Source organism: Salvelinus alpinus, chromosome 2 (genome assembly GCF_045679555.1).
Source record: "Salvelinus alpinus chromosome 2, SLU_Salpinus.1, whole genome shotgun sequence".
Taxonomy (NCBI): domain Eukaryota; kingdom Metazoa; phylum Chordata; class Actinopteri; order Salmoniformes; family Salmonidae; genus Salvelinus; species Salvelinus alpinus.
Window position 1 is genome coordinate 82,458,408 of NC_092087.1, and position 25,895 is coordinate 82,484,302.

Here is a 25,895-nt window from a genome sequence, read left to right on the forward strand (position 1 = left end):
ACACACACATTTTCCGTCTCTCCCATACCTGTGGGACTCCCTCTTGTCCAGACACCCCAGTTGACTGGTGATTCAGAGTGGAGATCGACGGGAAGCCGCCGGTAACGCTTAAATCTCCTCCCAGGTTGGATTGAGAGTTTGCTGCGGTGCTGAATGTGCTATTTTCGTATGTCTAGACTTCTCAGGTGAGCCCCTAGGCGTCTATAGTACGCGCACAGAGTACAAACTACCATCTGCATTCAAACAATGGGAAAAGCTATAGAGCTGCCTAGATACAGTTCTTTCTTACTGTTAAAATGCATCTTTCTTCATCATGGCCATAATTGTTGTTAGACGAGCGCCATCCCCCGCTTTAGATGTTAAATAATGATAATTAATAATTTCATAACAATTCATAATTCTCTTTAATCATACGTATTATAAATGCTTTAGCCCTGACGCGTTCAGGGTATCACTTGAAATCACGATGGCAATGATAATTGTCACGTACATGCTGCTGCATACAGTGCCAGAAATGAAGAAAACTTGTGAAGAAATGAGGCATCTGTCAAACTAATAGGGATCTCTCATCGCCAACATTTGCTTGCTTCTTGCCTCCTAGTCCTATCATATGCGCCTCATATGACTGCAATGGAAACATAATGTAAAACAACATTAAAACCCTTCTAATTTTATCTACAGTATCACATTTAGGCCTATTGAATAAAGGCTTTTCATGTAACTTTTGAACATTTTCTTCTTCGCACATCCAAGGCATGGAAAGTAGGCCAACCGCCGGATGAATGACCGCTCTGTCCTATGTCTTTCTATTACAAAAGACATGTTCATTACAATACACCGTAGCAAAATGTTTTGCAATGGAACACGAAAAACTCAGAATCTCTCCCTGTTTCAGTCCATTTGGTGCAGAATGAATATGACCCAGTTATGAGAATTCTCTCATAGAATTAGGAATTAGTAACTCTATGTAGAGCTGCACAGTGGAGGTGTCATAATACCCATAAAACCTAGTGGTCAAACAGGGAAAAGGTTCCAATTTTTCCACCATAAATCTTTCCCCCATTGGGGATTTTAGAAACACAAAAAATAAGGGCTGTGTTTCATGTAGGCTTACCCTGACGTGACGTTTTGATAACCATATAAATCTGTGTCGGACAAGGTGACTTTTATCAATATAATAGTCTCTTATTCGAAAATGCTTATTAGCATCAAAGTAGACATACAAGACTACAAATCCCTGCAAGCTCCTGCACGTCATCTCTAGCTGACACCTTTGCTAACAGGTATTGTGTCAATTTAAAGACATGTTGCCAATTTATTAATTACTACATTTAGATAACATTATATAGTTAATCCAAAGATTGTTACCTTTGCCTCGATTCAGCAGTCTCGTCCAGATCAATATGGCATTTGTAGTTCTTTATTAGCAGCCAATTAGCAGTTCATTTTTGGGGGGTAAATACAGGTGAAAATATTGATAAAAGTCACCTTGTCCTCGAGAGATTTCCACAGTTATCAAAACATCATGCCAGGGTAAGCCTACACGAAACACAGCCCTTATTTTAAGTGTTTCTAATGGGAAAAATAACTGGTGGAACCATTTCTCTGTTTGACCGCTAGGTTTTATGGGTATTATGACTCATACTGTGGTACTCTATATGCATTTTCTTCTCTCATTTGAAACGTGGGGGCAAGAAATGTGAATTGTTTTGCTCTCAAGAAAAGGGTGCCATTGAAAGCAGTGATTACTGGGGTAGCAGTAAATGTAAAAGTTGACTAAATTAAGGGGAAGATTCCCGGGGTGTTTGTGATGCTCGTCGTTTGGTGCGACGCAGACAGGGTGGTGTGAGTAGTGAAACAGAAGAGTCATTGTCTGTTCTTTTGAGTTTTGATGTTGAGTCTTTGCCTGACAAAGTGATGTTAGGATATATAAGTTGTCCTGTACAAGCTTTTGTGCCGAATACATTACATTGTTACAGGTGTCAAGCTTATGGGCACGTGGCAGCAGTGTGTAGGAGGGAAGTTCCTAGGTGTGAGAAGTGTGCAGAAGGGCATTAAACAAAGGAATGTGTAGCATTGGGGAATAGTAGCGGTATGTGTTAATTGTACGGATGCCCATGGGGCTGGGGATCAGAATTATTATTACTATTTTTTTTTCACCTTTATTTAACCAGGTAAGCTAGTTGAGAACAAGTTCTCATTTACAACTGCGACCTGGCCAAGATAAAGCAAAGCAGTGTGGCAAAAACAATAACACAGAGTTACACATAAACAAATGTACAGTCAATACCACAAAATAAAAATCTATGTACAGTGTGTGCAAAGGTAGAAGATTAGGGAGGTAAGGCAATAAATAGGCCATAGAGGCTAAATAATTACAATTAGCATTAACACTGGAGTGATAGATGTGCAGATGATGATGTGCAAGTAGAGATACTGGGGTGCAAAAGAGAAAAAAGATAAATAACAATATGGGGATGAGGTAGTTGGGTGTGCTATTTACAGATTGGCTCTGTACAGGTACAGTGATCGGGAAGCAGCTCTGACAGCTGATGCTTAAAGTCAGAGAGGGAGATATGAGTCTCCAGCTTCAGTGATTTTTGCAATTCGTTCCATTTATTGGCAGCAGAGAACTGGAAGGAAAGGCGGCCAAACAAAGGATATGATGACAGTCGGAGCAGGTCTTTTTGCTGATGCCATGTCACATTTTAGTTTTTTATATGACATTCTTTTTTTGTGTGTGTCAATTTCGACCAGAGTTACACATGGAATAAACAAACATACAGTCAATAATACAATAGAAAAAGTCTATATACAGTGTGTGCAGATGAGGTAGGATAAGGGAGGTAAGGCAATAAATAGGCCATAGCGGCGAAATAATTACAATATAGCAATTAAACACTGGAGTGATAAATGTGCAGAAGATGAGTGTGCAAGTAGAGATACTGGGGTGCAAAGGAGCAAAATAAATAACAGTTTGGGAATGAGGTAGTTGTTTGGGTTATTTACAGATGGGCTATGTACAGGTGCAGTGATCTGTGAACTGCTCTGACAGTTGGTGCTTAAAGATAGTGAGGTAGATATGAGTTTACAGCTTCAGTGATTTTTGCAGTTCGTTCCAGTCATTGGCAGCAGAGAACTGGAAGGAAAGGCGGCCAAAGGAGGAATTGGCTTTGGGGGTGACCAGTGAAATATACCTGCTGGAGCGCGTGCTATGGGTGGGTGCTGGTATGGTGACCAGTGAGCTGAGATAAGGCGGGGCTTTACGTAGCAAAGACTTATAGATGACCTGGAACCAATGGGTTTGGCGACGAATATGAAATGAGGGCCAGCCAACGAGAGCATACAGGTCGCAGTGGTGGGTAGTATATGGGGCTTTGGTGACAAAACAGATGGCACTGTGATAAACTGCATCCAATTTGCTGAGTAGAGTGTTGGAGGCTATTTTGTAAATGACATTGCCGAAGTCAAGGATTGGTAGGATAGTCAGTTTTACGAGGGTATGTTTGGCAGCATGAGTGCAGGATGCTTTGTTGCGAAATAGGATGCTGATTCTAGATTTAATATTGGATTGGAGATGCTTAATGTGAGTCTGGAAGGAGAGTTTACAGTCTAACCAGACACCTAGGTATTTGTAGTTGTCCACATATTCGAAGTCAGAACCGTCCAGAGTAGTGATGCTGGACGGGCGGGCAGGTGTGGGCAGCGATCGGTTGAAGAGCATGCATTTAGTTTTACTTGCATTTAAAAGCAGTTGGAGGCCACAGAAGGAGAGTTGTATGGCATTGAAGCTTGTCTGGAGGTTAGTGTGTCCAAAGAAGGGCCAGAAGTATACAGAATGGTGTCATCTGCGTAGAGGTGGATCAGAGAATCACCAGCAGCAAGAGCGACCTCATTGATTTATACAGAGAAAAGAGTCGGCCCGAGGATTGAACCCTGTGGCACCCCCATAGAGACTGCCAGAGGTCCGGACAACAGGCCCTCCGATTTGACACACTAAACTCTGTCTGAGAAGTAGTTGGTGAACCAGGCGAGGCAGTCATTTGAGAAACCAAGGCTGTTGAGTCTGCCGATAAGGATGTGGTGATTGACAGAGTCGAAAGGTTTGGCCAGGTTGATGAATACGGCTGCACAGTATTGTCTCTTATCGATGGCGGTTAAGATATCGTTTAGGACCTTGAGCGTGGCTGAGGTGTACCTATGACCAGCTCGGAAACCAGATTGCATAGCGGAGAAGGTACGGTGGGATTCGAAATGGTCGGTGATCTGTTTGTTAACTTGGCTTTCAAAGACCTTAGAAAGCCAGGGTAGGATATATATAGGTCTGTAGCAGTTTGGATCTAGAGTGTGTCACGACCCCTCCTCTGCAGTGCAGGGGGCGGTTCCTCCTGCAGGCAGAGGAGGGTCGTTAGTGATTGGAGTCACCTGGGCTCAGGGTATTTAAACTGCTGCTTCACTAATCTCTCTCTCTGCTCCTCCAGGTATGATCCTGTTTTGTTTGTTCCTTAGTAGTTTTGCATAGTTTTCACTCACACACACAGATTCACGCATCCATGCACTTTACATACACCTTACATTATAATACTTCCACACCTCATTCCTTTTTCTTAGTTTAAAATCCCGCTTTAAACGTGGCCAGAAAAAATAATGAAGTATGCGATCATAAGTTTTACAAACACCCATATGACCTGCCACATCACCATGTGAAGTTTGCAACACTTTATTTCGCAAAGTAGTAGGTACAACTTTTTGAAAGACTGGTTCTCCTAGACCCTGATCATAGTGTGGAACCCATTTCCTGACCAACAGCCCATCAAGAAGAAAATAACACTGAGCACTATTCCCCTCTTTGAAGAGGGGGATGGCCGCGGCAGCTTTCCAATCTTTGGGGATCTCAGATGATACGAAAGAGAGGTTGAACAGGCTAGTAATAGGGGTTGCGACAATTTCGGCGGATAATTTTAGAAAGAGAGGGTCCAGATTGTCTAGCCCGGCTGATTTGTAGGGGTCCAGATTTTGCAGCTCTTTCAGAACATCAACTATCTGAATTTGGGTGAAGGAGAAATATGGGAGGCTTGGGCAAGTTGCTGTGGGGGGCGCAGGGCTGTTGACCGGGCTAGGGGTAGCCAGGTGGATAGCATGGCCAGCTGTAGAAAAATGCTTATTGAAGTTCTCAATTAACGTGGATTTATCGGTGGTGACAGTGTTTCCTAGCCTCAGTGCAGTGAGCAGCTGGGAGGAGGTGCTCGTATTTTCCATGGACTTTACAGTGTCCCAGAACTTTTTTGGAGTTTGTGCTTCAGGATGCAAATTTCTGTTTGAAAAATGTCCCGTGCGAGAGAGGCAGGTTGAGGTTTCCAGGGTTAGAGTATTGGAGAAGTTGTCATATGCTGAGGCAGTGAAGAAAGTAGAAGAAGATGGGTCATGGGGAGGGATCCTGAGAGGAGTGGTCTGAGTTGTAGATCTGTACCAGTACAGAGGGAAGGCCAACAAGTGATATGTGTTTCAGTAAGATTAGATTTTTAGCATTTATAGTAATGGTTATCAACTGTACTGCAGGGATGGAATGTAAGTCACAGAAAATTGAGGTTGTGTTGGCAGCTGCAGAGAGGTATTTGAGTGTGCGAGACGTGACATCAGAAGAGTTACAGGGTGTGTTAAGTGGTGGTGTCCCCTCCTTTCAGGTTGTTGGCCTGAGGTAGGACTAAATAGATTTACAAAGTGGAGTAGGGTGGTGATATTTTTTAATATTTTTTTTTTTTTTTGGTGAGTTTAGTGTTACATGGTAGGGTATTTGTATATAGATTTTTTCAAGCAAAGTATAAGCGAGTTGTAATCCAGTCTAGTAGGTGGCGGTAATCCAACATGTATTGGATACTAACCGCAGTTAAACCTCAGCGAAGAAGAAGAATTCGAAACGCGTTTTTACCTTTTTCTGTTTGGTTCTGCGCAGTTTCTGTAGTTGTGGTCCATGCATGTCTGCGTCCATGTGTTAACTTGAGTTTTGCAACAAATAGCTAGTGAGTTATTACCGTTGTCATACAGTAAATATCTAAAATCATCAAATACAGCTACATTTTAAGTTGTCAACTTGGGAAAGTGCGCCGCAGAGAAGGTAATCGTTTTTATCTTACTTGATAGCTAAGTACCGGTAGCTAGCCTGTAAGCGCTTCGGCTCATTTCAATGCAGTCAGTTAGCTAGCATTGTGAACTTAGCCGGTGTCAGCATGTCAAAGTTGCAAGTGTTTTAACATAACTTTTACGGTGTGAATGTTCAATGTTAGTTAGATTGCTGGTGTCTTTTTTTTCTCTCTGACAAAACAAGCTCTGACTTTTTTGAAGGGGGTGCGCCCTGGTTTATGTAGCTAGCTTGCTACCTTAGCAAGCTGCTCTGACTTCAGCTCAGGCATCATTAACGTAATAGATCATTTTTGCTTCAAGCCATGGTTTAGCTAACAGTCTTTGTCCAACAGCTCATTTTCTGTGTGTGTTGTCAGTTCATGCTCTAGTTTAAACTGTGGAGGAAGAGCCCTAAGTCTAACCAATATCTGTTTTTCCAACAGCACTGTGTAACCTCGCCCAATATCAAATCAAGTTTATTTTATATAGCCCTTCGTACATCAGCTAATATCTCGAAGTGTTGTACAGAAACCCAGCCTAAAACCCCAAACAGCAAGCAATGCAGGTGTAGAAGCACGGTGGCTAGGAAAAACTCCCTAGAAAGGCCAAAACCTAGGAAGAAACCTAGAGAGGAACCAGGCTATGAGGGGTGACCAGTCCTCTTCTGGCTGTGCCGGGTGGAGATTATAACAGAACATGGCCAAGATGTTCAAATGTTCATAAATGACCAGCATAGTCAAATAATAATCAGGAGTAAATGTCAGTTGGCTTTTCATAGCCGATCATTAATAGTATCTCTACCGCTCCTGCGGTCTCTAGAGAGTTGAAAACAGCAGGTCTGGGACAGGTAGCACGTCCGGTGGACAGGTCAGGGTTCCAACTTGTACTCTAACTAGACTCCTTAAGGAGACCTATGTTATTTTCAGAGGTATAATTTACTGGCCCTGACAGCCAAGTACTCCATCTAAACGTGAATCGATTCTCAATTGCAATATGGTTCTAGAAACGTAAAACCCATGACTTTCATATGACATCAAAATAATTAAACAAATGCAAAATTTACACTAACTGTACACTGCAAGCGATGCATGTTAATTTTCAGACCGAGCATCTGGTCTCTTAACAAAACTCCCCCGGACAGTAGACGCCTTCGTCTGATGACTCTTATGTGTAATGTAATGGAACTGGTGGTCATGATCAATGGCTGTCTGTGACAACTGACCATTATAACACATTGTTGTCATTTCTTCCAGGACTGAGAAGTGCCCTATGCTGATCATCACCGCTCGGCTACTCCCCCTCTTAACTGTACCCTTCACCCACCAGAGGATTCTAAGGACAGTTGGCAGTGTTGCCTACAGGGGACTGAGAACCATGGAGCCCCTCAGGGCCCCTCAGGATCCACAAGTTAACACCACCCTGTCTGGGCTAGACACCAAGCCTCAGCCCCCTACTTCTGGAGCCCCAATGGAGGGCTTGAACCCAACTCCAGCTGCCTCAACACCTGACCAGGAGATGCCCCCGACAACGGGGTTGTTGCCAGGGGAGACAGTTGTCAGGGAGGGCAAGGCGGCCATATTGTTTCCCAGTGCCAACGAGGTGTTTTACAACCCTGTGCAGGAGTTCAACAGAGATCTGACGTGAGTTTGTCTGATGGGGCGTATTCACTAGGAAGTAAACGGAACAGAGGGACCTACCTGAATTTGTCCAATAGAAACTCTCATACAGTTTGCTTTGGTGTGCACTTACGAATACACACCTACTGGTCCTTTATCCCTTAGCTGGCCCAACGTTCATACACCCCTACTGGTCCTTTATCCCTTAGCTGGCCCAACGTTCATACACCCCTACTAGTCCTTTATCCCTTAGCTGGCCCAACGTTCATACACCCCTACTGGTCCTTTATCCCTTAGCTGGCCCAACGTTCATACACCCCTACTGGTCCTTTATCCCTTAGCTGGCCCAACATTCATACACCCCTACTGATCCTTTATCCCTTAGCTGGCCCAACGTTCATACACCCCTACTGGTCCTTTATCCCTTAGCTGGCCCAACGTTCATACACCCCTACTGGTCCTTTATCCCTTAGCTGGCCCAACGTTCATACACCCCTACTGGTCCTTTATCCCTTAGCTGGCCCAACGTTCATACACCCCTACTGGTCCTTTATCCCTTAGCTGGCCCAACGTTCATACACCCCTACTGGTCCTTTATCCCTTAGCTGGCCCAACGTTCATACACCCCTACTAGTCCTTTATCCCTTAGCTGGCCCAACGTTCATACACCCCTACTGGTCCTTTATCCCTTAGCTGGCCCAACGTTCATACACCCCTACTGGTCCTTTATCCCTTAGCTGGCCCAACGTTCATACACCCCTACTGATCCTTTATCCCTTAGCTGGCCCAACGTTCATACACCCCTACTGGTCCTTTATCCCTTAGCTGGCCCAACGTTCATACACCCCTACTGGTCCTTTATCCCTTAGCTGGCCCAACGTTCATACACCCCTACTGGTCCTTTATCCCTTAGCTGGCCCAACGTTCATACACCCCTACTGGTCCTTTATCCCTTAGCTGGCCCAACGTTCACACACCCCTACTGGTCCTTTATCCCTTAGCTGGCCCAACGTTCACACACCCCTACTGGTCCTTTATCCCTTAGCTGGCCCAACGTTCATACACCCCTACTGGTCCTTTATCCCTTAGCTGGCCCAACGTTCATACACCCCTACTGGTCCTTTATCCCTTAGCTGGCCCAACGTTCATACACCCCTACTGGTCCTTTATCCCTTAGCTGGCCCAACGTTCACACACCCCTACTGGTCCTTTATCCCTTAGCTGGCCCAACGTTCACACACCCCTACTGGTCCTTTATCCCTTAGCTGGCCCAACGTTCACACACCCCTACTGGTCCTTTATCCCTTAGCTGGCCCAACGTTCACACACCCCTACTGGTCCTTTATCCCTTAGCTGGCCCAACGTTCATACACCCCTACTGGTCCTTTATCCCTTAGCTGGCCCAACGTTCATACACCCCTACTGATCCTTTATCCCTTAGCTGGCCCAACGGTCATACACCCCTACTGATCCTTTATCCCTTAGCTGGCCCAACGTTCATACACCCCTACTGGTCCTTTATCCCTTAGCTGGCCCAACGTTCATACACCCCTACTGGTCCTTTATCCCTTAGCTGGCCCAACGTTCATACACCCCTACTGGTCCTTTATCCCTTAGCTGGCCCAACGTTCACACACCCCTACTGGTCCTTTATCCCTTAGCTGGCCCAACGTTCATACACCCCTACTGGTCCTTTATCCCTTAGCTGGCCCAACGGTCATACACCCCTACTGGTCCTTTATCCCTTAGCTGACCCAACGTTCAGCTCAAGGCTGCGTTTTCAACATGTACCTTATCCCTGGACATATTATGGGATATATGCATACATTGCAATTTGGATGTTTTCCTATGGGTCTGTAAACCTTCAGTTGAAGGAACTGCATTTAACATGGCTTATGTAGAGCTGAATCTGTGAAGAAAGTATAGCAATGGTCAGAGCCATGTATTTACACTGAACAAAAATATAAACGCAACATGCAACAATTTCAAAGATTTTACTGAGTTACCGTTCATATAAGGAAATCAGTCAATTGAAATAAATGAATTAGGCCCCAGTCTATGGATTTCACATGACTGGGTATACAGATATACATCTGTTGGTCACAGATACTTAAAAAAAGGTAAGGGCGTGGATCAGAAAACCAGTCAGTATCTGGTGTGACCACCATTTGCCTCATGCAGCGTGACACATCTCCTTCACATAGAGTGGATCAGGCTGTTGATTGTGGCCTGTGGAATGTTGTCCCACTCCTCTTCTACGGCTGTGTGAAGTTTCTGGATATTGGTGGGAACTGGAACACGTTGTCGTATACATCGATCCAGAGCATCCCAAACATGCTCAAAGGCTGACATGTCTGGTGTGTATGCAGGCCATGGAAGAACTGGGACATTTTCAGCTTCCAGGAATTGTGTACAGATCCTTGCGACATGAGGCTGTGCATTATCATGCTGAAATATGAGGTGATGACGGCAGATAAATGGCACGACAATCGACCTCAGGATCTCATCACGGTATCTCTGTGCATCCAAATTGCCAACAATAAAATGCAATTGTGTTCGATGTCTGTACCTTATGCCTGCCCATACCATAACCCCACCACCACCATGGGGCACTCTGTTTAAAACGTTAACATCAGCAAACTGCAAGCCCACACGACACCATACATGCTGTCTGCCATCTCCCCGGTACAGTTGAAACCAGGATTCCTCCATGAAGAGCACACTTCTCCAGCGTGCCAGGGGCCATCGAAGGTGAGCATTTGTCCATTGAAGTCAGATACGATGCTGAACTGCAGTCAGGTCAAGATCCTGGTGAGGACGACGAGCACTCAGATCAGCTTCCCTGAAATGGTTTCTGACAGTTTGTGCAGAAATTCTTCAGGTGTGCAAACTCAGTTTCATCAGCTGACATGGTGGCTGGTCTCAGATGACCCCTCAGGTGAAGAAGCTGGATGTGGAGGTCCTGGGCTGGCTACACGTGGTCTGCGGTTGTGAGGCCTATTGGATGTACTGCCAAGTTCTCTAAAATGACGTTGGAGGCAGCTTCTGGTAGAGAAATGAACAGTAAATTCTCTGGCAACAGCTCTGGTGGACATTCCTGCAGTCAGCATGCCAATTGCGCGCTCCCTCAACTTGAGACATCTGTGGAATTGTGTTGTGTGACAAAACTGCACATTTTAGAGTGGCCTTTTCTTGTCCCCAGCACAAGGTGCGCCTGTGTAATGATCATGTTGTTTAATGAGCTTCTTGATATGCCACCTGTCAGGTGGATGGATTATCTTTGCAAAGGATGGTACAGGGATATAAACAAATTTGTGCTCAATTTGAGAAGTAAGCTTTTTGTGCATATGGAACATTTCTGGGATCTTTTATTTCAGCTCATGTAACATGGAACACTTTACATGTAGCGTTTATAATTTTGTTCAGATCAAATAAATTAGTGGCGCAGCGGTCTAAGGTACTGCATCACAGTGCTAGTAGGTGCCACTACAGACCTGGGTTCGATCCCAGGCTGTATCACAACCAGCTGTGATCGGGAGTCCCACAGGGCGGTGCACAATTGGCCCAACATCGTCCGGGTTAGAGGAGGGTTTGACCGGGGGGGCTTTACATGTAGGCCGTCATTAATTAAGAATTTGTTCTTAATTGACTTGCCTAGTTAAATGGTACAATAAATATGGCTCAGGCTATGGTAGCTAGCTGGTTGTTCATCACAGGTATACCTGCTTCATGTCTCCGTCTTGCCCCCCTTCTCTCCAGGTGTGCGGTGGTTACAGAGTTTGCCCGGGAGCAGATGTCCCGGAGGGGGGTGAAGGTGGTAGTGCCAGGGGAGAAGAGGGTGGTGGTCAATCTAGCTGACGAGGAGAAAGAGGAGACAGAGATGCAGACAGGGGAGAAAGGAGGAGAGGAGCCAGTCGTAACTGCTTCAGTGGGGGAGCGCTGTCAGGTATGAAAAAGCATGTGTGTGTAGATGTGTGTGTATGTATGTATGCTTGCATCCATGTTCTAACCCTACCGTTCTCCTCTCTCCACAATGGTCTGCCAGTGTGTTGGTATTCTAACCCTACCATTCTCCTCTCTCCACAATGGTCTGCCAGTGTGTTGGTATTCTAACCCTACCATTCTCCTCTCTCCACAATGGTCTGCCAGTGTGTTGGTATTCTAACCCTACCGTTCTCCTCTCTCCACAATAGTCTGCCAGTGTGTTGGTATTCTAACCCTACCATTCTCCTCTCTCCACAATGGTCTGCCAGTGTGTTGGTATTCTAACCCTACCATTCTCCTCTCTCCACAATGGTCTGCCAGTGTGTTGGTATTCTAACCCTACCATTCTCCTCTCTCCACAATGGTCTGCCAGTGTGTTGGTATTCTAACCCTACCATTCTCCTCTCTCCACAATGGTCTGCCAGTGTGTTGGTATTCTAACCCTACCATTCTCCTCTCTCCACAATGGTCTGCCAGTGTGTTGGTATTCTAACCCTACCATTCTCCTCTCTCCACAATGGTCTGCCAGTGTGTTGGTATTCTAACCCTACCATTCTCCTCTCTCCACAATGGTCTGCCAGTGTGTTGATATTCTAACCCTACCATTCTCCTCTCTCCACAATGGTCTGCCAGTGTGTTGGTATTCTAACCCTACCATTCTCCTCTCTCCACAATGGTCTGCCAGTGTGTTGGTATTCTAACCCTACCATTCTCCTCTCTCCACAATGGTCTGCCAGTGTGTTGGTATTCTAAAGCCTACCATTCTCCTCTCTCCACAATGGTCTGCCAGTGTGTTGATATTCTAACCCTACCATTCTCCTCTCTCCACAATGGTCTGCCAGTGTGTTTGTATTCTAACCCTACCATTCTCCTCTCTCCACAATGGTCTGCCAGTGTGTTTGTATTCTAACCCTACCATTCTCCTCTCTCCACAATGGTCTGCCAGTGTGTTGGTATTCTAACCCTACCATTCTCCTCTCTCCACAATGGTCTGCCAGTGTGTTGGTATTCTAACCCTACCGTTCTCCTCTCTCCACAATGGTCTGCCAGTGTGTTGGTATTCTAACCCTACCATTCTCCTCTCTCCACAATGGTCTGCCAGTGTGTTGGTATTCTAAAGCCTACCATTCTCCTCTCTCCACAATGGTCTGTCAGTGTGTTGGTATTCTAACCCTACCATTCTCCTCTCTCCACAATGGTCTGCCAGTGTGTTGGTATTCTAACCCTACCATTCTCCTCTCTCCACAATGGTCTGCCAGTGTGTTGGTATTCTAACCCTACCATTCTCCTCTCTCCACAATGGTCTGCCAGTGTGTTGGTATTCTAACCCTACCGTTCTCCTCTCTCCACAATGGTCTGCCAGTGTGTTGGTATTCTAACCCTACCGTTCTCCTCTCTCCACAATGGTCTGCCAGTGTGTTGGTATTCTAACCCTACCATTCTCCTCTCTCCACAATGGTCTGCCAGTGTGTTGGTATTCTAACCCTACCATTCTCCTCTCTCCACAATAGTCTGCCAGTGTGTTGGTATTCTAACCCTACCATTCTCCTCTCTCCACAATAGTCTGCCAGTGTGTTGGTATTCTAACCCTACCATTCTCCTCTCTCCACAATGGTCTGCCAGTGTGTTGGTATTCTAAAGCCTACCATTCTCCTCTCTCCACAATGGTCTGCCAGTGTGTTGGTATTCTAAAGCCTACCATTCTCCTCTCTCCACAATAGTCTGCCAGTGTGTTGGTATTCTAACCCTACCGTTCTCCTCTCTCCACAATGGTCTGCCAGTGTGTTGGTATTCTAACCCTACCATTCTCCTCTCTCCACAATGGTCTGCCAGTGTGTTGGTATTCTAACCCTACCATTCTCCTCTCTCCACAATAGTCTGCCAGTGTGTTGGTATTCTAACCCTACCGTTCTCCTCTCTCCACAATGGTCTGCCAGTGTGTTGGTATTCTAACCCTACCATTCTCCTCTCCACAATGGTCTGCCAGTGTGTTGGTATTCTAACCCTACCGTTCTCCTCTCTCCACAATGGTCTGCCAGTGTGTTGGTATTCTAACCCTACCGTTCTCCTCTCTCCACAATGGTCTGCCAGTGTGTTGGTATTCTAACCCTACCGTTCTCCTCTCTCCACAATGGTCTGCCAGTGTGTTGGTATTCTAACCCTACCGTTCTCCTCTCTCCACAATGGTCTGCCAGTGTGTTGGTATTCTAACCCTACCGTTCTCCTCTCTCTCCACAATGGTCTGTCAGTGTGTTGGTATTCTAACCCTACCATTCTCCTCTCTCCACAATGGTCTGCCAGTGTGTTGGTATTCTAACCCATCCTTTCTCCTCTCCTCCATCCAGAATGGTCTGCGTGTGTTGGAGGGTCTGGCAGCGTCTGGACTACGCTCTGTGAGGTTTGCTCTGGAGGTTCCTGGTCTATCTAGCGTCACGGCTAACGACTTCTCAGCCAAGGCTGCTGCTCTCATCGCCCGCAATGCCCAGCACAACGGGGTCACACACCTACTGCAGGCCAGCCAGAGAGACGCCAGGTTGGTCGCTCTCTCTCTCTCTCTCCTTTATCTCATTCTTTTCTTCTCTTATTTTATTTTTTCTTTATGTCCTTGCTCACTCAGACAGTCTTCTCGGAGTCAAACTATCACTCTCCATTTATCTTTTCTTCTTTCTCCCTATTATTCAATCTCTCTCCCTCTTTACCTCTCTTTCAATCCACCTCTTTCTCCTTCCCTCTGCCCCCCCCATCATGTTAATCCCTCCCTGTCTCGATCCTCCAGCGTGTTAATCCCTCCCCGTCTCGTTCCTCCATCATGTTAATCCCTCCCCGTCTCGTTCCCCCAGCATGTTAATCCCTCCCCGTCTCGGTCCCCCAGCATGTTAATCCCGCCCCGTCTCGGTCCCCCAGCATGATAATCCCGCCCCGTCTCGTTCCCCCAGCATGTTAATCCCGCCCCGTCTCGTTCCCCCAGCATGTTAATCCCGCCCCGTCTCGTTCCCCCAGCATGTTAATCCCGCCCCGTCTCGTTCCCCCAGCATGTTAATCCCGCCCCGTCTCGTTCCCCCAGCATGTTAATCCCTCCCCGTCTCGTTCATCCATGTTAATCCCTCCCCGTCTCGTTCATCCAGCATGTTAATCCCTCCCTGTCTCGTTCATCCAGCATGTTAATCCCTCCCTGTCTCGTTCCTCCATGTTAATCCCTCCCTGTCTCGTTCCTCCATGTTAATCCCTCCCTGTCTCGTTCCTCCATGTTAATCCCTCCCCGTCTCGTTCCTCCATGTTAATCCCTCCCCGTCTCGTTCCTCCAGCATGTTAATCCCTCCCCGTCTCGTTCATCCATCATGTTAATCCCTCCCCGTCTCGTTCATCCATCATGTTAATCCCTCCCCGTCTCGTTCATCCATCATGTTAATCCATCCCCGTCTCGTTCCTCCAGCATGTTAATCCCTCCCCGTCTCGTTCCTCCAGCATGTTAATCCCTCCCCGTCTCGTTCCTCCAGCATGTTAATCCCTCCCCGTCTCGTTCATCCAGCATGTTAATCCCTCCCCGTCTCGTTCATCCATCATGTTAATCCCTCCCCGTCTCGTTCATCCATCATGTTAATCCCTCCCCGTCTCGTTCCTCCAGCATGTTAATCCCTCTCCGTCTCGTTCCTCCAGCATGTTAATCCCTCTCCGTCTCGTTCCTCCAGCATGTTAATCCCTCTCCGTCTCGTTCCTCCAGCATGTTAATCCCTTCCCGTCTCGTTCCTCCAGCATGTTAATCCCTTCCCGTCTCGTTCATCCATCATGTTAATCCCTTCCCGTCTCGTTCCTCCAGCATGTTAATCCCTCCCCGTCTCGTTCCTCCAGCATGTTAATCCCTCCCCGTCTCGTTCCTCCAGCATGTTAATCCCTCCCCGTCTCGTTCCTCCAGCATGTTAATCCCTCCCCGTCTCGTTCCTCCAGCATGTTAATCCCTCTCCGTCTCGTTCCTCCAGCATGTTAATCCCTCCCCGTCTCGTTCCTCCAGCATGTTAATCCCTCCCCGTCTCGTTCCTCCAGCATGTTAATCCCTCCCCGTCTCGTTCCTCCAGCATGTTAATCCCTCCCCGTCTCGTTCATCCATCATGTTAATCCCTCCCCGTCTCGTTCATCCAGCATGTTAATCCCTCCCCGTCTCGTTCCTCCAGCATGTTAATCCCTCTCCGTCTCGTTCCTCCAGCATGTTAATCCCTCTCCGTCTCGTTCCTCCAGCATGTTAATCCCTCTCGTCTCGTTCCTCCAGCATGTTAATCCCTCCCCGTCTCGTTCATCCAGCATGTTAATTCTTCTCCGTCTCGTTCCTCCAGCATGTTAATCCCTCTCCGTCTCGTTCCTCCAGCATGTTAATCCCTCTCCGTCTCGTTCCTCCAGCATGTTAATCCCTCTCCGTCTCGTTCCTCCAGCATGTTAATCCCTCCCCGTCTCGTTCATCCAGCATGTTAATCCCTCTCCGTCTCGTTCCTCCAGCATGTTAATCCCTCCCCGTCTCGTTCATCCAGCATGTTAATCCCTCCCCGTCTCGTTCCTACATCATGTTAATCCCTCCCCGTCTCGTTCCTCCAGCATGTTAATCCCTCCCCGTCTCGTTCATCCATCATGTTAATCCCTCTCCGTCTCGTTCCTCCAGCATGTTAATCCCTCTCCGTCTCGTTCCTCCAGCATGTTAATCCCTCCCCGTCTCGTTCATCCATCATGTTAATCCCTCCCTGTCTCGTTCCTCCATGTTAATCCCTCCCCGTCTCGTTCCTCCAGCATGTTAATCCCTCCCTGTCTCGTTCCTCCATGTTAATCCCTCCCTGTCTCGTTCCTCCATGTTAATCCCTCCCCGTCTCGTTCCTCCATCATGTTAATCCCTCCCCGTCTCGTTCCTCCATCATGTTAATCCCTCCCCGTCTCGTTCCTCCAGCATGTTAATCCCTCTCCGTCTCGTTCCTCCAGCATGTTAATCCCTTCCCGTCTCGTTCATCCATCATGTTAATCCCTCCCTGTCTCGTTCCTCCAGCATGCTGATGTATGAGATGCGGGGGAAGAAGGACCGCTATGATGTCATAGACCTGGACCCCTACGGAAGCCCCGCCCCTTTCCTGGATGCCGCCGTCCAGGCTGTCGGTGAAGGAGGTCCGTAGACGTCCGTCAGTTAACCTCTCTGCTGAACATGTTAACCTCTCTGCTGAACACGTTTATGTCAGCGACAGATACATTGAGTGTGTTTTCCAGTGTGGTTTTCCTAAAGCCGTCTCTCTCTCCCCCAGGTCTGTTGTGTGTGACGTGTACTGACATGGCTGTGATGGCTGGTAACAGTGGGGAGACCTGCTACAGCAAATACGGCTCTGTCTCCATCAAAGCCAAGTACTGCCATGAGATGGTGAGGACCGCTGGGCTGAACTGTATTCCAGCAGCGTGTTTTTTCAACTGAAACTGGATGCAAGAACAACCTTGTTGGTATAATACGTGTGTAGTAGAAGGAACATTTAGGAAAGTTGTGTGAATACATTTAGAATATCAGTTTGAGAGTTTATATATATATATATATATATGTGTAGCTTGTCTCATAACTCTCCTTCCCTCTTCTCCCTCCTCCCCCAGGCTCTGCGTATCATCCTGCATAGTCTGGACCAGAGAGCTAATGTGTACCAGCGGTACATCCACCCTCTGCTCTGTGTCAGTGTGGACTTCTACATACGAGTGTTTGTCAGGGTACACACTGGACAGGCCATGGTCAAAAACTCAGCAAGGTATGGACACACACACACACACCGTAACACAATACTTTATCTAGACATAAAGTCTTCATAACGGACTTTAAAGTTGTTATTCTGAAGATATGATGACGTTACGCCGGTCATGACGTGTTGATTGATTTGATGTTGTGTTTCAGTAAACAAGCGTTGGTGTATAACTGTGTAGGCTGTGGCTCGTTCCACTTACAACGACTGGGCAAGAGGACGACTCAGGGAAAACAGTGAGACACTATTTCTCTATATGGGTTATTCCTGTCGAGTTGGGGAACTTTTGTGTTAATGTTTCTCTCTCTCTGTGTGTGTGTGTTAATGTTTCTCTCTCTCTGTGTGTGTGTTAATGTTTCTCTCTCTCTGTGTGTGTGTGTTAATGTTTCTCTCTCTCTGTGTGTGTTAATGTTTCTCTCTCTCTCTGTGTGTTAATGTTTCTCTCTCTCTCTGTGTGTTAATGTTTCTCTCTCTCTCTGTGTGTTAATGTTTCTCTCTCTCTCTGTGTGTTAATGTTTCTCTCTCTCTCTGTGTGTTAATGTTTCTCTCTCTCTCTGTGTGTTAATGTTTCTCTCTCTCTCTCTGTGTGTTAATGTTTCTCTCTCTCTCTGTGTGTTAATGTTTCTCTCTCTCTCTGTGTGTTAATGTTTCTCTCTCTCTCTGTGTGTTAATGTTTCTCTCTCTCTCTGTGTGTTAATGTTTCTCTCTCTCTGTGTGTGTGTTAATGTTTCTCTCTCTCTGTGTGTGTGTGTTAATGTTTCTCTCTCTCTGTGTGTTAATGTTTCTCTCTCTCTGTGTGTGTGTGTGTGTGTTTCAGTATAAAGTACTCTGCAGCCACTGGACCGCCGGTCGGAACAGAGTGTGAACACTGTGGACACAGACACCAGGTGAGGACACACACACACACACACACACACACTATGTCTCTTACTTTCTCACGCATTCTCTCCGACACCGTCTCTCCCTCCTCTGTAGCTGGGTGGTCCTATCTGGGGTGAGGCCCTCCATGACGTGAGCTTCGTTCAGAAGGTTCTATCTGCCGTGTCTGGGAACCCGTCCCGCTTTGGAACCGCCCGTCGCATAGAGGGCATGCTCAGCATGGTCACAGAGGTGAGAGGTTAGGGGTCAAAGGTCTACAAGAAGCAGTCTGAAATACACTTTCTATTATTACGTGGAATAAGACATGGGGGGCCTTTTCTCAACTGCATGCTGCTCTCCTCCTTCTCAAAACCCATTGGAGGAGAAGGTCAGAGGTGAGGAGTAGGTCAGAGGTGAGGAGTATGCAGTTGAGATTCTTCCATTGATGCTGATCCGAGGTTAGGTTGGGTTGTCACTCTTAATGGTAGGATTGGGAGAAAGGGTCAGCTGATCTGAGGTTAGGTTGGGTTGTCACTTAATGGTAGGATTGGGAGAAAGGGTCAGCTGATCCGAGGTTAGGTTGGGTTGTCACTTAATGGTAGGATTGGGAGAAAGGGTCAGCTGATCTGAGGTTAGGTTGGGTTGTCACTTAATGGTAGGATTGGGAGAAAGGGTCAGCTGATCTGAGGTTAGGTTGGGGTTGTCACTCTTAATGGTAGGATTGGGAGAAAGGGTCAGCTGATCTGAGGTTAGGTTGGGTTGTCACTCTTAATGGTAGGATTGGGAGAAAGGGTCAGCTGATCTGAGGTTAGGTTGGGTTGTCACTTAATGGTAGGATTGGGAGAAAGGGTCAGCTGATCCGAGGTTAGGTTGGGTTGTCACTTAATGGTAGGATTGGGAGAAAGGGTCAGCTGATCTGATGTTAGGTTGGGGTTGTCACTCTTAATGGTAGGATTGGGAGAAAGGGTCAGCTGATCTGATGTTAGGTTGGGGTTGTCACTTAATGGTAGGATTGGGAGAAAGGGTCAGCTGATCCGAGGTTAGGTTGGGTTGTCACTTAATGGTAGGATTGGGAGAAAGGGTCAGCTGATCTGAGGTTAGGTTGGGTTGTCACTTAATGGTAGGATTGGGAGAAAGGGTCAGCTGATCTGATGTTAGGTTGGGGTTGTCACTCTTAATGGTAGGATTGGGAGAAAGGGTCAGCTGATCTGAGGTTAGGTTGGGTTGTCACTTAATGGTAGGATTGGGAGAAAGGGTCAGCTGATCCGAGGTTAGGTTGGGTTGTCACTTAATGGTAGGATTGGGAGAAAGGGTCAGCTGATCTGATGTTAGGTTGGGGTTGTCACTCTTAATGGTAGGATTGGGAGAAAGGGTCAGCTGATCTGAGGTTAGGTTGGGTTGTCACTTAATGGTAGGATTGGGAGAAAGGGTCAGCTGATCTGATGTTAGGTTGGGGTTGTCACTCTTAATGGTAGGATTGGGAGAAAGGGTCAGCTGATCTGAGGTTAGGTTGGGTTGTCACTTAATGGTAGGATTGGGAGAAAGGGTCAGCTGATCTGAGGTTAGGTTGGGTTGTCACTCTTAATGGTAGGATTGGGAGAAAGGGTCAGCTGATCCGAGGTTAGGTTGGGTTGTCACTTAATGGTAGGATTGGGAGAAAGGGTCAGCTGATCTGAGGTTAGGTTGGGTTGTCACTCTTAATGGTAGGATTGGGAGAAAGGGTCAGCTGATCCGAGGTTAGGTTGGGTTGTCACTTAATGGTAGGATTGGGAGAAAGGGTCAGCTGATCCGAGGTTAGGTTGGGTTGTCACTTAATGGTAGGATTGGGAGAAAGGGTCAGCTGATCTGAGGTTAGGTTGGGTTGTCACTCTTAATGGTAGGATTGGGAGAAAGGGTCAGCTGATCTGAGGTTAGGTTGGGTTGTCACTCTTAATGGTAGGATTGGGAGAAAGGGTCAGCTGATCTGAGGTCTGCCTAAGATGAGCCAGGTGTAATGTCCAAACTTGAACTGTTGTCTGTGTGTGTCCAGGAGCTGGAGGATGTGCCTCTATACTACACGTTGGACAACCTGAGCAGCACAGTACACTGCAGCACTCCCCCTCTGCTCCAATTCAGGTCAGACCTGCTCTCCCTCTCATATGACTTGTCTGATTACATCAAATACAACTCACCCCCCCCCCCTCTATTCTTGAACTCACCCTCTCTTTCTCTCTCTAGGTCGGCTCTGCTTCATGCGGGCCACAGGGTGTCTTTGTCTCATGCCTGTAAGAATGCTCTAAAGACGGACGCTCCTCCTAGGGTCCTCTGGGATGTCATGCGATGCTGGGTAAGACACAATGCACCATGGGAACCATTTCAATATGGGATGAAACTGAAAGTCCAAGTCCCAATCCAGGTGTAGATTTGACTGTATGTGGTGGTTATCTTGTATCCTGCAGGAAAAGTCTAATCCAGTGAAGAGAGACAGACTGTCAGAGAGCAGCCCTGCTCACCACATCCTCAATACTGAACCCATGTAAGTCTGGGACTGAACCAACTGCCTGGGAGATGAAGATGCCAGTAGAGTTTAACATAGAGATGGTATAATGTAGTGATGAATATTAGGGAAAGGTAGGTGTATTGAAAACAAACCATCATGTCTTGCCTCTCTCGCTCTCTCTCTCTCTCTCTCTCTCTCTCTCCCCCTCTCCTCTCTCTCTCCTTCCCTCTCTCCCCTCCTTCTCTCTCTCCTCTCTCTCCTTCCCTCTCTCCCTCTCCCCCATCTCTCTCCTCTCTCTCCTTCCCTCTCCCCCATCTCTCTCTCCTTCTCTCACCCCTCCCCCATCTCTCTCTCTCTCCCCCATCTCTCCTCTCTCCCCCCATCTCTCTTCTCCCTCCCCCCATCTCTCTCTCTCTCCCCCCATCTCTCTTCTCTCCCCCCATCTCTCTTCTCTCTCCCCCATCTCTCTCCTCTCCCCCCCATCTCTCTTCTCTCCCTCCCCCATCTCTCTTCTCTCCTCCCCCCATCTCTCTTCTCTCCCCCCATCTCTCTTCTCTCTCCCCCATCTCTCTTCTCTCTCCCCCATCTCTCTTCTCTCCTTCTCCCCCATCTCTCTTCTCTCCTTCTCCCCCATCTCTCTTCTCTCCTTCTCCCCCATCTCTCTCCTTCTCTCTCTCCTCTCTAGTCTACAAGCGTGTTTTGATGTGAGGGAGGATGCCAATCCCCAGTCCCGCCGTCGCCACCTCACCCGCTTCCAGGAGAACCCTGAACCTTTCTGGGGGCCCAAGGCCCGCGCCAATGCTGGGTAGGATACGCTAATTAATACTAACCCCGTCCTTGACCTCTAACCCTAAACCTCAGGCCAGCTGGGGGCCCAAGGCCCGTGCCAATGCTGGGTAGGATACGCTAATTAACACTAACCCCGTCCTTGAACTCTAACCCTAAACCTCAGGCCAGCTGGGGGCCCAAGGCTGGGTACGGACCCTCAGACACTTATTAATGATGATCTCAACATGAAGTTAGCTAAATAAATATTTATACGGTATTGGTTTAAACCTCTCCCCATTGTTTCTTGCCGTCTCCACCTGCCTCTTACTGTGTTCTTCCCGATATTCTCTCCTTTCTCTGTCTTTCAACATATGTTTACATTGCCAAAGGAAGTGAAATAGATAAACAAAAGTGAAATAAACAATAGAAAATGAACAGTAAATATTACACAAGTTCCAAAGGAATAAAGACATTTCAGATGTCATATGTCTATACAGTGTTGTAACGATGTGCAAATAGTTAAAGCACCAAAGGGAAAAGAAGTAAATATGGGTTGTATTTACAATGGTGTTTGTTCTTCACTGGTTGCCCTTTTCTTGAGGTCACAAATCTTGCTGCTCTGATGGCACACTGGTATTTCACCCAATAGATATGAGAGTTTATCAAAATTGGATTTTGTGGGTCTGTGTAATGAGGGAAATGTGTGTCTCTAATATGGTCATACATTTGGCAGGAGGTTAGGAAGTGCAGCTCAGTTTCCACCTCATTGTGTGGGCAGTGTGCACATAGCCTGTCTTCTCTTGAGAGCCAGGTCTGCCTCCGGCGGCCTTTCTCAATAGCAAGGCTATGCTCACTGAGTCTGTACATAGTCAAAGCTTTCCTTAAATTTGGGTCAGTCACAGTGGTCAGGTATTCTGCCGCTGTGTACTCTCTGTTTAGGGTCAAATAGCATTCTAGTTTACTGTTTTTTTGTTAATTCTTTCCAATGTGTCAAGTAATTATCTTTTTGTTTTCTCATGATTTGGTTGGGTCTAATTGTGTTGCTGTCCTGGGGCTCTGTGGGGTCTGTTTGTGAACAGAGCTCCAGAACCATCTTGCTTAGGGGACTCTTCTCCAGGTTCATCTCTCTGTATGTGATGACTTTGTTATGGAAGGTTTGGGAATGGCTTCCTTTTAGGTGGTTGTAGAATTTAAAGTCTATTTTCTGGGTTTTGATAATTAGCGGGTATCGGCCTAATTCTGCTCTGCATGCATTATTTGGTCTTTTCCGTTGCATACGGAGGATAGTTTTGCAGAATTCTGCATGCAGAGTCTCAATTTGGTGTCTCTCTCTCCTAGTGGTGGAGGTATCTCATCAGACCTGGAGGACAGGAGGAAACAGGGTCAAAACAAGAGGAAGAACCAGATCACAGGCGCCACCCAGCTTAAGAGCTTCCCCTGCAAGAGGTTCAGGAAGGTATGGGAGCACTATTTCCCTCACCACACCCTGTAACGCTAGGCATTGCGTTACACAAGATTCAGAAAGTCACAAGAGCTTTCCTTGCAAAAGGTTCAGAAAGGTACAGGGAAACACCCCACAAAACCATATAGACATAGTAGAATTGTAAGGCTGCGTTTACACAGGCAGCCCAATGCTGATCTTTTTACACTAATTGGTGTTTTGACCAATCAGACCAGCTCTAAAAAAAGATCTGATGTGAAAAGATCTGATTTGTCAAAAAGGCTATTAGTAGAAAACTATCAGACTGGCTGCCTGTGTAGAGGCAGCCACAGTAATGTTTCACAGGAGCTTTCTCTTTGGTGAAATGTTCTGAAGGGTGTGAGCACACTCTGTTCTTTTCATAATAACACTGTCGGCATAGTAACCGTACACTACCAGAGAACAAGGTGTTCTATCTCCCCAGCAACAGACAGTGGCTCATTAATTATGAATCATAACACTTCAGCTATTATTACGGATACATTCTCCACACAATAATAAACCTTCTCAACGGGCATTGTTAAATACTGGTTATTGGCTTGAAGGGCATTCTAGAGCTTGCAATATTTCCCTATAACACACGGTATATCCGCACGGTAGAATTTAAGGGCAATACATATTTTGTTTGAGCTGCTTTTTAAAGTAAGTCTAATTGGAAAAAGTATTGGTATTGTTTTAATTTGATTTTCATAATAGCCAGCTAAGACTGATGGTTGGGTTAGCTAAACTAGCAGGTCTGTTAGCTACAGTAGTTGCCTTGGTAACCAAGCAATCTAGTTCACTGAAGTAGCTAGCAAGTTGATGTTGAACACATTTCTAGTGGTAAATATGTTACATTCCAGCCATGGTGTAAAAGAGATGATCAACTCTGTGGGAAATGATGCAATGCCATGGAAGGTCAGTTCCACTCCGCCATTCATTATCTTCCATAGGACACATAGCCCCTCATTGATGTCTTACATATGATTTGCATAACAATGCATATACGTTTTGCCCCCTTCTCTCCCTTTCCCTCTCTCCAGGGGAAATGCACACACGGTGAAAAATGCTGTTACTCCCATGACCCGCAACAGACTGACAAGATGGAGTGATGGTGGAGCGAGTCCTTCCTCCTCTCTTTTCTTCCCTCCCACCCTCATGTCCAGCTCAGCAGAATCTGTCCACTGTAAGGTATACTGGACACAATCATGGCTAAGCAACCAGGTGAAACTCCAGGCCCCAGACATAACTAACGTTGAACTCCGGTTATGACTCCGGGGTGAAGTTTGCCCCTTGGTACAAATCTAGGATCAGCTCTCCCTCCCCCAATCCTCTACATTACCATTAGTGGGGAGAATGCAAAACTGACCCAAGATCAGCATCTATGGGCAACTTCATTCCACAACATTATGGGATGTATTGGAAATACACATATTGGCTTCATACTGAAGTGAAGCATCAGTTATGTTTTATTTATGACTGTTGTGACAGTCTAATGCAAGTGTGGAGAATTCATTTGTTCTGGTGAAAAATAGCTTTTACTGATGGTTAATTTTTATAACAACTTGTGTAATTTCCTATGTGCTTTGACTTCCATTGTAGCAAAGACATTTACATTGTAATCATGTGGAGGAATGGGTGAGTGAATACACACACACTGAGAAACAACCTGGGTTTAATATCAGCTGCACATTGATCACTATGATTTAACACAAAAGCTGCGTTTACACAAGCAGTTCAATTCTGATCTTTTACCACTAATTGGTCTTATGACCAATCAGATTGGATCTTTTGCCGATAATTGGGCTGCCTGTGTAAATGCAGCCTAAACCACTCATTTTTAAAAAGGCATTCAATTACGAAAGGCGCATTCGAGATAAATAAAAATCACTTCTGGCACAGAATATTCACTCGGCATTGTAGAAAATATATATTGGTAACAGGTGTGTGTGAATAGTTGGTCACTAACATATCAACAATAAGTAGTTCTGGAAAATGTCTTTGAAATGGCAGGAAGGTTGTGGTTTTGGCACTGTACTATTACAATAAAGGAATTGTTCTTATGCTTCAAGCTCTTTTATAGAAGGTTATTTAAAACCCACTCCTGTCAACTGAATTATGACAAGAAACATGATAATCCTGTTCATTATCTTCATGTACTCAGCCCCAAATTATTTACATCCAATCAAGGCAGTGGGTTCATAATTGTTAAGCCACAGGGATTGGTTGATTGCTACTGCAGTGCTGATTGATCATTGGCTAGTTCTGGAATGGAGGTTGGTGATTGACTATCTCTGCCTGACACGGAGCAGGAAGGTGCGTATCTCCATGGGCTTGAGGTTCACCTCCCACACAGAGGGGTCTCCCCCTCTCTTCGGCAGGGGCATCTCACCTGAGGCAAACGGAGACAACAGGCATCAAGTTCTGTGCAATGAACAGAGCAACAAGCCCAGTTTCACAATGGAATGAACAGAGCAACAAGCCCAGTTTCACAATGGAATGAACAGAGCAACAAGCCCAGTTTCACAATGGAATCGCTACAATAAAGCAGGTCAGCGGTCTTCACTTGTCCTAGAGGGCTGAGGAAGCAGAGTTGAAGGAGTTTGTTAGACCTGTGTGATGTGTACCTGACTCCGCCTTCCAGTCCAGACGCGTCATCTCATCCTTCCACTGATTGGCTGACAGGTTCATCTCGGACATGCCCAGCACATCCAGAGTGGAGAACAGCTTCTACAGAGAGAGCAGTGTGTGAGTGACTGGTAGAGAATGGACCATCTGCCAGTAACTTCAATATCTACATTGTTTTCAAAGTGGTTTGAAATTAATTAACTTGTGAATAACAGTTGTTACATCACATTGAGACA

The 25,895-nt window shown here is 46.4% G+C and overlaps 2 protein-coding genes across 3 annotated transcripts in view; one reads left to right on the top strand and one right to left on the bottom strand.

Annotated features, from left to right (window-relative positions):
* trmt1 (tRNA methyltransferase 1) lies at positions 1-25,102 on the top strand. Of its 2 annotated transcripts, none has more exons than XM_071389584.1 (16): positions 1-185; positions 7,374-7,760; positions 11,496-11,682; positions 14,066-14,253; positions 16,744-16,859; positions 16,994-17,106; positions 17,328-17,476; positions 17,620-17,703; positions 18,285-18,354; positions 18,443-18,577; positions 20,355-20,440; positions 20,543-20,651; positions 20,764-20,840; positions 21,490-21,609; positions 22,911-23,028; positions 24,075-25,102. In XM_071389584.1, the coding sequence occupies exons 1-16, from the start codon at positions 154-156 to the stop codon at positions 24,141-24,143; spliced, it is 2,040 nt and encodes a 679-aa protein (XP_071245685.1). In that variant the 5' UTR covers positions 1-153; the 3' UTR covers positions 24,144-25,102. The 2 variants fall into 2 exon arrangements, with proteins under 2 accessions (XP_071245685.1, XP_071245686.1); XM_071389585.1 differs by lacking the exon at positions 1-185 and adding an exon at positions 5,925-6,115.
* The window catches only part of man2b1 (mannosidase, alpha, class 2B, member 1), a 13,659-nt gene continuing 12,453 nt past the window's right edge, over positions 24,690-25,895 (bottom strand). The window contains exons 22-23 of the mRNA XM_071389583.1: positions 25,659-25,761; positions 24,690-25,423 (exon numbers count right to left, since the gene is read on the bottom strand). Coding sequence (XP_071245684.1) covers positions 25,320-25,423; positions 25,659-25,761 — 207 coding nt within the window. The 3' untranslated portion in view covers positions 24,690-25,319. The remainder of the gene's footprint in view (positions 25,424-25,658; positions 25,762-25,895) is intronic.